This window comes from Xenopus laevis, chromosome 5S, assembly GCF_017654675.1.
Source record: "Xenopus laevis strain J_2021 chromosome 5S, Xenopus_laevis_v10.1, whole genome shotgun sequence".
In the NCBI taxonomy this organism is placed as follows: Eukaryota; Metazoa; Chordata; class Amphibia; order Anura; family Pipidae; genus Xenopus; species Xenopus laevis.
The window spans coordinates 140,116,519-140,129,068 of record NC_054380.1 but is presented as its reverse complement, the minus strand read 5'-3'; the positions used below and the strand labels follow the sequence as shown (position 1 = coordinate 140,129,068).

At 44.8% G+C, this 12,550-nt stretch overlaps 1 protein-coding gene across 4 annotated transcripts in view; it reads left to right on the top strand.

The window, feature by feature from the left end:
- The window catches only part of asxl2.S (ASXL transcriptional regulator 2 S homeolog), a 45,428-nt gene that overhangs the window by 17,566 nt on the left and 15,312 nt on the right, over positions 1-12,550 (top strand). For 3 of the 4 annotated variants that reach the window (XM_041565127.1, XM_041565126.1, XM_041565125.1), the window contains exon 4: positions 5,297-5,468. In XM_041565127.1, the coding sequence (XP_041421061.1) occupies positions 5,297-5,468 (172 nt within the window). Of the gene's footprint in view, positions 1-5,296; positions 5,469-6,315; positions 8,483-12,550 lie in introns of those variants that run through there. The other variant, XM_041565128.1, reaches the window with a different exon arrangement.

Here is a 12,550-nt window from a genome sequence, read left to right as displayed (position 1 = left end):
GGAGATCACAGCAATGCATCTTTTTGCAAAGGCAATCATTGGAATGAATAGGATTTCACTAGGCTTGGGGCCTGTCTGTAGTGTTCAGATGAACAGCAACAAGATGAGGACAGGGTACATTATTCCTTATGGAGCTGCACACACACAGGCAGGAAAGTCTGTGAGCGCTTATAACAAAAGAACATTATTATGCAGCACTGGACTGACTTGCCCGGGCTCTCTTTACACGCTCTGAATGCATTTGAATTCAGCGTTGAAGGTTGTAATGAAAAGTGATTTAACATTTATGGGGCTTATTTTAATCATTATAAAATAGCGGTTAGCTTCCATTTCCATGTAGCTGTCACATGCTCTTCTGAGCACCCTTGCAATTTACATTAATTTTTCTTTTTCATGACTGCAGCAGTTTTTACACTGCTTATGCCACAACGGTGTAGCAGGGGTGCTTTCTGCTGTTGATTTGGTGCCAAAAGCTTCATTTACTGAGGCAGGAAGCAACTTCTTGCACTTCCCTTCTCAGTTCTATCAGTGTGACAGGGGTCATAGGACTTAGCAGAGAATCATCAGGAAACACTTGTTGCATCAGTAGTTTGTCCTGTTACACAATCCTGCTTCAGTCAGCGGGTAACAGCAGATCCTCTGGCACAGAAACAGTTAAATAATTATCACTCCAGGTGTAGGCCTGTTTAAATGGGGCTATCACTATAACCTATGGTGGTTATAGTTATATCATATAACCAAGGAATAAAAGGCAGAAGGGAGAAGGGCCTGGCTAAAGTCTAATTCTTTAAAGAGATTCTGCCATGATTTTTATGGTGTAGTTTTTATTTCTAAATGACACTGTTTACACTGCAAATAATTCAGTCTACAATATAAAATTTAATTCCTGAACCAACAAGTGTATTTAGTTGTAATATTGGTGTGTAGGTGCATCTCAGTTCATTTTGTCTGGTCATGTGCTTTCAGAAAGAGCCAGCACTTTAGGATGGAACTGCTTTCTGGCAGCCTGTTGTTTCTCCTAATCAATGTAACTGAATGTGTCTCAGTGGGACCTGGATTTTACTATTGAGTGCTGTTCTTAGATCTACCAGGCAGCTGTTATATTGTGTTAGGGAGCTGCAATCTGGTTACCTTCCCCTTGTTCTGTTGTTAGGCTGCTGGGGGGGGGGATATCACTCCAATTTGTAGTACAGCAGTAAAGAGTTTATCAGAGCACAAGCCACATGACTTGGGGCAACTGGGAAACTGACAATATGTCTAGCCCCATGTCAGATTTCAAAATTAAATATAAAAAAATCAGTTTGCTCTTTTTGAGAAATGAATTTCAGTGTAGAATTCTGCTGGAGCAGCACTATTAACTGATGTGTTTTGAAGAAAAAAAATTTCCCATGACAGTATCCCTTTAAAGCAAAAGTGTATGTAATGCTGGATGAGTGTGCCAGTATAAAGCATCTGCCCTAATTTATCCTCCCCTTGCCAAAAAGCTGTATTTCTTCTGCCTCTTCTGTCATTGTGCTTATTTAAAAAGTTTTTACTATTCATTATATTTATATCGTTATCAATGGGCAAACCTTAGGCGCAAGTGGCCACTATCCCTTCCCCAGGGCATTTGATTGCTGGCCATTGCCATCGAGGTGCATATAGTCTGCGTCTGGGATTTAGCATTTAAAGGAGAAGGAAAGGCTAAAAGTAAGTAAGCTTTATCAGAAAATTATATATAAATACACCAGTAACCCCTCAAAGTAATGCTGCTCTGAGTCCTCTGTCAAAAGAAACAGCACATTTCTTTCCTTCTATTGTGTACTCATGGGCTTCTGTATCAGACTTCTTGTTTTCAGCTTAAACCTCCAGGGCTAGGGCTTGAGCATGCTCAGTTTGTTCCTCTCCCCTCCCTGCTGTAATCTGAGCCCAGAGCTATAAGTGAGCAGGGAGAGACTCAGGCAGGAAGTGATGTCACAACAAGCTAATATGGCTGCTATCCTAAACAAACAGAGAGCTTCTAGAGCGGTTTACTCAGGTATGGTAAAGCATTCTGCAGAATAAATATAGTGTTATAGCTTGTACTATTGTGGCTAATCTATTGGCAATAAACTGCTTCAGTAGCTTTCCTTCTCCTTTAAGGCAGAATGTATGTGAAATAGGAAAGTATATGTATTCTATGGGGTGATCTATAGGTAGTCATTAGCCCTCTCTGTGGCGCCTTCCCAGGAGTAGGGGTGAGTATACAGTAGGTTGGCACTGAGCTTTTTGGGGTGGTGCTGCTTAGAATAAGATCTAAGCTGTGAAAAAGACTAGCAGAAAACTCTGTTTTAAAGGGATAATGTCACTGTCTATAGAAATACATCTGTCTGCTGGCAAAATACACCGCTGTAGTAAGTTGCTGGGGGCTGCATTGTGCATCCCATTGGAGCCCTCTCATTGGTGTCTTTTCTGCCCTCCCTAGGGGCACTTATGTAGTAATGAGTGAGCTGAAAGTAACCCCTGCTAGAGATCTGATTTATTACCCATCCAACAAGCTGTGCAGTCTCACTTACACCTGAATGTATCTTGATCTACTTCAAGCTCTGTTCATCAGTCTTGTGACTCGGACACCCAGAGCTATCCTGTTGGGCTGAAAATGTGATGCAAGTAGATGTTTGTGTACCTGTGTGTGTGTGTGTACCTGTATGTGTGTACCTGTATGTGTGTACCTGTGTGTGTGTACCTGTATGTGTGTACCTGTATGTGTGTGTGTACCTGTATGTGTGTGTGTACCCTTTATGCGTGTACCCAGGGCCGCCATCAGGGGGCACAGGGGGTATAACTGTACCGGGCCTGGGCCTAAAGGGGGGCCCAGCTGTGCTGTAATTTTTTAAATAGCCGGGCCCCCCTTTGCAGCGCTGAAACCGTGCCGCCTACACTGGAATACCCTACGCTCAGCCGATTGGTTAGAGGTCCACGCTCCGATGACGTCAACTTATACCGGTAAATCAACCAATCTGTAATCGCTGCGTTCAGGGCTGTGCGCGAGAGAGATAAAGGAGAGGTAAAAAAAAATACTCCCGGGCAGATAGAAAAATTGATGCTTAGGTTATTTACAGGGGGAGCGGTGAAGACTGCCAGCAGTTCTGAGCAGAGGTGATATATATATATTAGAGGCAAAGGGCTTCAAATGGAAAGGGGACGGATAAGCAATATGCTTATACACGGCGAGGCTGAAGGCATGGTTTACATTGCATAGACTGACAGGTACTGCTGCTGCTGAACGGGCTGCCGTTGAATGCATGGCAAGGCAATAATATCTAATGAGAAAGACTATAAATACTGTATAGAGGGACTGAAGTAAGGGAATTAAACAGAAATCCCTTTTTTATGACTTTGGAATACCATCTGACATAGTTGTGTCTGTATGTTTCTATGCATCTGTATTTAGACATATTTTATCATCTATGTAGTGTATATATTTATGTTTGCATGAAGAAATGGAAACTGTACTGTAAGTGATTCCCCTTTTAATAGTCTCTCTGTTGTTTCCAGCTTAGAGAGGTGGTGGTGTTGCTGACACCCATATTTCTCTCCCTAAACCAACACCAGAGAGAGTTGTTTTTGAGGTACATATGTGGTTTGGGGCAATGTAGCTGAATAAGAGGCAAGTTTTTTTTAACTAGTAAGGGGGGCCCTGGCGCCAACAATTTTTTTAACTTATCGGGGGCCCTGACCACCATTGATTTTTTAAAAAACTGGTGCAAATGATTTAAAAGAAAAAAAAAAAAACTTTTATGGGGGCCCTGGTGCCACAGTTTGTTTTTGTAACTTATATGGAGGCACTGACCATCAATGGCTTTTTATAACTGTGTGGGGGGGTTTACTGTTTTTAGAGCTGTTTGTGTGGTCTTTTAACTGTGGTGGGTGGGCGGGATCTGGGGTGGGGCTAGGGTGGGCAGGCCCAGGGGGCCCCAAAAATTTTGTTGTACAGGGCCCGTGATTTCTAATGACGGCCCTGCGTGTACCTGTATGTGTGTGTGTGTACCTGTATGTGTGTGTACCTGTATGTGTGTGTACCTGTATGTGTGTGTGTGTGTACCTTTGTGTACCTGTATGTGTGTGTACCTGTATGTGTGTTTACCTGTATGTGTGTTTACCTGTATGTGTGTGTACCTGTATATGTGTGTGTGTACCTGTGTGTGTGTACCTGTATGTGTGTGTACCTGTATGTGTGTGTGTACCTGTGTGTGTTTACCTGTATGTGTGTGTACCTGTATATGTGTGTGTACCCGTGTGTGTGTACCTGTGTGTGTGTACCTGTGTGTACCTGTATGTGTGTGTACCTGTATGTGTGTGTACCTGTATGTGTGTGTACCTGTATGTGTGTGTGTACCTGTATGTGTGTGTGTACCTGTATGTGTGTGTGTACCTGTATGTGTGTGTGTACCTGTATGTGTGTGTGTACCTGTATATGTGTGTACCTGTATATGTGTGTACCTGTATATGTGTGTGTACCTGTATGTGTGTGTGTACCTGTATGTGTGTGTACCTGTATGTGTGTGTGTACCTGTATGTGTGTATACCTGTATGTGTGTGTGTACCTGTATGTGTGTGTACCTGTACCTGTGTGTGTGTACCTGTATGTGTGTTTACCTGTATGTGTGTGTACCTGTATATGTGTGTGTACCTGTATATGTGTGTGTACCTGTATGTGTGCGTACCTGTATGTGTGTGTACCTGTATGTGTGTGTGTGTGTACCTGTATGTGTGTGTATCTGTATGTGTGTGTGTACCTGTGTGTGTGTACCTGTATGTGTGTACCTGTATGTGTGTACCTGTATGTGTGTGTACCTGTATGTGTGTGTGTACCTGTGTGTGTGTGTGTGTGTGTGTGTGTACCTGTATGTGTGTGTACCCTTTATGCATGTACCTGTATGTGTGTGTACCTGTATGTGTGTACATTACTATGGGACTTATTCTGTGCCTGTCCCAGCCTTTCCCACGGCTATAACCTATTGTATGTGATTCACATCACACATACTGTGAACTTACGTGACTTACACCTATTGTCTGTATATAAACAACAGCCTCCAGTTATCAGGTGTGGTGCCTCATTCTGTGACGGGAGACTCGGGATTTCTGTGTTTATTTCCTTGTAGCTTTAGCCCCAGTCTCTTCTCCATACAGCTATGAGCAGGTAGGGCTATTGCATGGGTGTAGGTAGGTTGTTCTTCTGCTGTGAGAGGTAAGTAGGGCATGGGATTCACAGTTCAGGGAATACAAAGCAACTTTACTCCTTTATACGAAATTCCTTGCGTGTCTGTTTTGGCAGAAAGATATCGGTGGGGATGGGGTGAAGGAAATTTCCGACTCCTCAGAAGACAGCAGCGAGGCCCATTCCGACTCCCAGACATCGGAAAACAGCAGCACGAGCAGCACCTGCACCAGCAGCAACAGCAGCGACAGCACAAAGGAGAGACGCAGCAGCCGATGGCAAAGGAAAGGTACCTGAGCTCTTGTAAATACTGGGGGGATCAACCCACTCAGTGCCCCCCAATGTGCCACTGCCTTTTTTATTGGAATCTGCCCCCAATGTGCCACAGCAGTTTTATTTGGAACGTGCCCCATCTCAGCGCTTGTGCCCAATAGTTGGGTGCAGTACTTGCGTTAGGGGTGATGATGGGAGTTTTACCCACGGTACTTCTCGTCTGGGGGCAGTAGCAGACAAAACATCCAGTCTGCAAGGGGCAGTAATGTTATATTGATACTTGTACATATATTAAATGAATGCCCTGCTGGTGGCCCCCCCTTATGTTTCATCAGTGTTCCCGTGGGGCCTTCTATCCTGACTACTTATAATATTTCAGAGGAGTAAACGAGATTTGAACAGGTCATTATTTTCCCGTATTTCTCCTGCGCTTTCCTATTACTTGAGCAGATAATTACGTGAATGGGTGGTTTACTTTTCCTATGTTATACAATGGCCAGTTCTAAGCAACTTTTCAATAGATCTTCATAATATATTTATTTTTTATAGTTTTTGAATTATTTTTCTTCTTTCCATCTTTCAAATGGGGGGTCACTGACCCCATCCAAAAAACGAATGCTCTGTAAGGCTACAAATTGTATTGTTATTGATACTTTTAATTACTCATCTTTCTATTCGCGCCTCTCCTATTCATATTCCAGTCTCTTATTCATATCATTGCATGGTTGCTAGGGTAATTAGGACCCTAGCAACCAGGTGGCTGATATTGCAAACTGGAGAGCTGCTGAATAAAAAGCTAAATGACTAAAAAAAACACAAGTAATAAAAAATGAAAACCAAATTGTCTCAGAATATCCCTCGTTACATCATACTAACAGTTAAAAGGTGAACAACCCCTTTAAAGTACAGCTTTGATCTGTCACCCATGTGGTGATGCTTGGCCCTTGTATAGATTATTTAGGGCCCCTAGGTTGATTTTTTTGTTGGGCTCTTGGCTACTAGCAAAAGCAGCAGGTTATTTGGAGCAACAGACTGAATATATCATGACACTTCCTTGTTCCTTATCTAGTATTGTCTGTATGTATGTCACTGCCATCTGGACTAACTGCCGCCTATGTGTACACTGTATGTATATATGTACTGTATGTACCTGTATATGGACCCTGTCTGCCAATACAAGGAAGTTCAGCTCCAGTATTGAAAAGGTAATATTCCAAATGGTTGATAGGTTCAGTAACCTGGCAACCAGAAAGCAGTTTAATACTTTTGCACATCTTTGTATCCTTGTGTTCACACTCCATTGTAGCACAGGTGCAAATGCCTGGATACGGCACAGTGAGACCCCCTATGTTACTACAGCACCGGTGAACAAGGGACACTATCTCTGTTAGTATTTTTCTCCCTTCTTTTTTAGTGAATCACATTTCAGTTTATGTGAAGAAAGAGCAGGAAACCTGAGGCTGGAGAGCTGGTTAGGTGCAATCTAGAACCCAGCTGAACCCTTGGCCTTGCCCAGCTCTGCACTCTACAGCCGATTCCTTGGCCTTGCCCAGCTCTGCATTCTACAGCCGAACCCTTGGCCTTACCCGGCTCTGCACTCTACAGCCGAACCCTTGGCCTTGCCCGGCTCTGCACTCTACAGCCGAACCCTTGGCCTTGCCCGGCTCTGCACTCTACAGCCGAACCCTTGGCCTTGCCCGGCTCTGCACTCTACAGCCGATTCCTTGGCCTTGCCCAGCTCTGCACACTACAGCCGATTCCTTAGCCTTGCCCAGCTCTGCACTCTACAGCCGATTCCTTGGCCTTCCCAGCTCTGCACTCTACAGCCGATTCCTTGGCCTTGCCCAGCTCTGCACTCTACAGCCGATTCCTTGGCCTTCCCAGCTCTGCACTCTACAGCCGATTCCTTGGCCTTGCCCAGCTCTGCACTCTACAGCCGAACCCTTGGCCTTGCCCAGCTCTGCACTCTACAGATGGTTCTTTGGCCTTGCCCAGCTCTGCACTCTACAGCCGATTCCTTGGCCTTGCCCAGCTCTGCACTCTACAGCTGAACCCTTGGCCTTGCCCTGCTCTGCACTCTACAGCAGATTCCTTGGCCTTGCCCAGCTCTGCACTCTACAGATGTTTCCTTGGCCTTGCCCAGCTTTGCACTCTACAGCCGTTTCTTTGGCCTTGCCCAGCTCTGCACTCTACAGCCGTTTCTTTGGCCTTGCCCAGCTCTGCACTCCACAGCCGAACCCTTGGCCTTGCCCAGCTCTGCAGTCTACATCCATGGGGCAGATATCATTGTGTTCTTTTGGGTTTGTCTCAGACACAAGAGAATGTAGTTCTAAGCAACTTCCCAGTGTGCATTCATTACATTATTTTCTGCACTGTTGGTTCTGACTCCTGAAATATTATAGCAAATTAAGACATATGCTTAGGCAGAAAGAAAACTGACACATTGTTTCAAGAGTCAGACCTGCAGGATAGAAAGCGACAGACAGATCCTGTTGCAATAACACTTGCATTTACACATAACTCCCAGTGAGAATGAATACATATTGGGAAGTTGCTTAGAATTCGATTCTCTTTGTTTAATATTAGTATTTACATCCGCTCTAACCGTTTCCTTTGTTTTTGAGAAGCTCTGCCCCGCTGCATGCTCTCTGGGTTCTGCAGCACTATTTCATAGGCCCTGTTTTTTTGTTTTTTTTCTTTAGAATTAGCACTTTTAGGTCTCAGTGACATCACCTTTTTTTTCAAATGTACTGAAACAGGAAGTTCGATATGATCAACTACCCACTTCCTTATATGAGCAAAAGTATAGTGCGTTCCGCCACAGCGAGGATTCAACTGTCGGTTTCAAAAATCTATTTAAATTGAAGAAGGATAATTAATGTAAGCGCGGGGTTTGTTAATAATCCAACCAGCGAGCGAGCAGATCAGGGGGATCCGAATTGGAGTTCAATGTGACAAGGTTGTAACGGCCTTTAGAGTGAAGTACCATGCACAGAGACATAGAGCAGCGAGAAGGGGAACAGCAAAGAGGTAAGAAAAGGTCATCATTATGCAGCTCTGTCTGTATTCCCTGTTATACCCAGGCTATACACTGGGTCTACTCTGATCTGCAGCTAAACCACATGCTCTGTTATACAGATAGCTAGAATCTCAGCTGCCATAAAGCAGGGCAGGACTGCTGCTTACAATGGGGATCAGATAGGATCTGTGCAGCCACTGGGACAGAATGTTCTGTTATACAGATAGCTAGAATCTCAGCTGCCATAAAGCAGGACAGGACTGCTGCTTACAATGGGGATCAGATAGGATCTGTGCAGCCACTGGGACAGAATGTTCTGTTATACAGATAGCTAGAATCTCAGCTGCCATAAAGCAGGACAGGACTGCTGCTTACAATGGGGATCAGATAGGATCTGTGCAGTCACTGGGACAGAATGTTCTGTTATACAGATAGCTAGAATCTCAGCTGCCATAAAGCAGGACAGGACTGCTGCTTACAATGGGGATCAGATAGGATCTGTGCAGCCACTGGGACAGAATGCAATGAGTGCTGTCAGTGAGTATTGAGAAACCCGAGCTTATATTATATGAAGTGTGATACATGGTGACCTCCCCTATCTCTATACTTTATTGCCTGTGTCTAAATACAAGGAAACATGATCCGGGATTTCCATTCATCCAAGTAAATGAAGGTTTTCCTTCTCAGTCTTTGATAGGGATTTAAACAAATTTTGGAGAATTTGGTGTGTTGGAGATTTACAACAGACAAGAGACTGCCGGTGTGGCCCCCTCCTGGCAAGTCTGCACAGAACTATAGAGTATTCCAGCAATACACCAGCCTGTCTATTAAAGAGCATCTAGTTCTGTTCCTGGCAGTGCAAAATTCCCATTTTACCCACACAGAACCCACTGCTCTTCCTGGAGGCAGAACTGTCCCTGCCCAGACATGAGCCGACTCTTCTACTTCCTGATACTCCTTCCCCAATTTTCTCTGCAGCCCCAGGAAAGAGGGACCTTCTCTCCCCAGCGAGCTCGACTCTCCATGGGTCAGGTAACATGCAGGGCTCCTCTGGGCTGTCTGTGCCCCATTAGCGTTAAATCTGAAGTCTGTACAGTTTCCTCTATGTTATTTTCCTTTCCAGACCTGTATCAACTGCACAGAGACTTGCCCAATAGACTCTACATGATTCATTCTGTCTGCAACTATACAGATCTGCCCTGTGCATTGTATTGCATGGAGCACAGGGATCTATTTGTACAACTGTTACTATAGGCACCATCTCTCCCTACTATACCTGCTATCCCACAGTCACACTCCCTTCCCAGAGACTATTATCCACTGTTACTATAGACACCATCTCTCCCTACTATACCTGCTATCCCACAGTCACACTCCCTTCCCAGAGACTATTATCCACTGTTACTATAGGCACCATCTCTCCCTACTATACCTGCTATCCCACAGTCACACTCCCTTCCCAGAGACTATTATCCACTGTTACTATAGGCACCATCTCTCCCTACTATACCTGCTATCCCACAGTCACACTCCCTTCCCAGAGACTATTATCCACTGTTACTATAGGCACCATCTCTCCCTACTATACCTGCTATCCCACAGTCACACTCCCTTCCCAGAGACTATTATCCACTGTTACTATAGACACCATCTCTCCCTACTATACCTGCTATCCCACAGTCACACTCCCTTCCCAGAGACTATTATCCACTGTTACTATAGACACATCTCTCCCTACTATACCTGCTATCCCACAGTCACACTCCCTTCCCAGAGACTATTATCCACTGTTACTATAGACACCATCTCTCCCTACTATACCTGCTATCCCACAGTCACACTCCCTTCCCAGAGACTATTATCCACTGTTACTATAGACACATCTCTCCCTACTATACCTGCTATCCCACAGTCACACTCCCTTCCCAGAGACTATTATCCACTGTTACTATAGGCACCATCTCTCCCTACTATACCTGCTATCCCACAGCCACACTCCCTTCCCAGAGACTATTATCCCACTGTTTCTATAGACACCATCTCTCCCTACTATACCTGCTATCCCACAGTCACACTCCCTTTCCAGAGACTATTATCCACTGTTACTATAGGCACCATCTCTCCCTACTATAACTGCTATCCCGCAGTCACACTCCCTTCCCAGAGACTATTATCCCACTGTTACTATAGACACCATCTCTCCCTACTATACCTGTTATCCCACAGTCACACTCCCTTCCCAGAGACTATTATCCACTGTTACTATAGGCACCATCTCTCCCTACTATACCTGCTATCCCACAGTCACACTCCCTTCCCAGAGACTTTTATCCCACTGTTACTATAGGCACCATCTCTCCCTACTATACCTGCTATCCCACAGTCACATTCCCTTCCCAGAGACTATTATCCCACTGTTACTATAGACACATCTCTCCCTACTATACCTGCTATCCCACAGTCACACTCCCTTCCCAGAGACTATTATCCACTGTTACTATAGACACCATCTCTCCTACTATACCTTATATCCCACAGTCACACTCCCTTCCCAGAGACTATTATCCACTGTTACTATAGACACCATCTCTCCCTACTATACCTGCTATCCCACACTCACACTCCCTTCCCAGAGACTTTTATCCACTGTTACTATAGACACCATCTCTCCCTACTATACCTGATATCCCACAGTCACACTCCCTTCCCAGAGACTATTATCCACTGTTACTATAGACACCATCTCTCCCTACTATACCTGCTATCCCACACTCACACTCCCTTCCCAGAGACTATTATCCACTGTTACTATAGGCACCATCTCTTCCTACTATACCTGCTATCCCACAGTCACACTCCCTTCCCAGAGACTATTATCCACTGTTACTATAGGCACCATCTCTCCCTACTATACCTGCTATCCCACAGTCACACTCCCTTCCCAGAGACTATTATCCACTGTTACTATAGACACCATCTCTCCCTACTATACCTGCTATCCCACAGTCACACTCCCTTCCCAGAGACTATTATCCACTGTTACTATAGACACATCTCTCCCTACTATACCTGCTATCCCACAGTCACACTCCCTTCCCAGAGACTATTATCCACTGTTACTATAGACACCATCTCTCCCTACTATACCTGCTATCCCACAGTCACACTCCCTTCCCAGAGACTATTATCCACTGTTACTATAGACACATCTCTCCCTACTATACCTGCTATCCCACAGTCACACTCCCTTCCCAGAGACTATTATCCACTGTTACTATAGGCACCATCTCTCCCTACTATACCTGCTATCCCACAGCCACACTCCCTTCCCAGAGACTATTATCCCACTGTTTCTATAGACACCATCTCTCCCTACTATACCTGCTATCCCACAGTCACACTCCCTTTCCAGAGACTATTATCCACTGTTACTATAGGCACCATCTCTCCCTACTATAACTGCTATCCCGCAGTCACACTCCCTTCCCAGAGACTATTATCCCACTGTTACTATAGACACCATCTCTCCCTACTATACCTGTTATCCCACAGTCACACTCCCTTCCCAGAGACTATTATCCACTGTTACTATAGGCACCATCTCTCCCTACTATACCTGCTATCCCACAGTCACACTCCCTTCCCAGAGACTTTTATCCCACTGTTACTATAGGCACCATCTCTCCCTACTATACCTGCTATCCCACAGTCACATTCCCTTCCCAGAGACTATTATCCCACTGTTACTATAGACACATCTCTCCCTACTATACCTGCTATCCCACAGTCACACTCCCTTCCCAGAGACTATTATCCACTGTTACTATAGACACCATCTCTCCCTACTATACCTTATATCCCACAGTCACACTCCCTTCCCAGAGACTATTATCCACTGTTACTATAGACACCATCTCTCCCTACTATACCTGCTATCCCACACTCACACTCCCTTCCCAGAGACTTTTATCCACTGTTACTATAGACACCATCTCTCCCTACTATACCTGATATCCCACAGTCACACTCCCTTCCCAGAGACTATTATCCACTGTTACTATAGACACCATCTCTCCCTA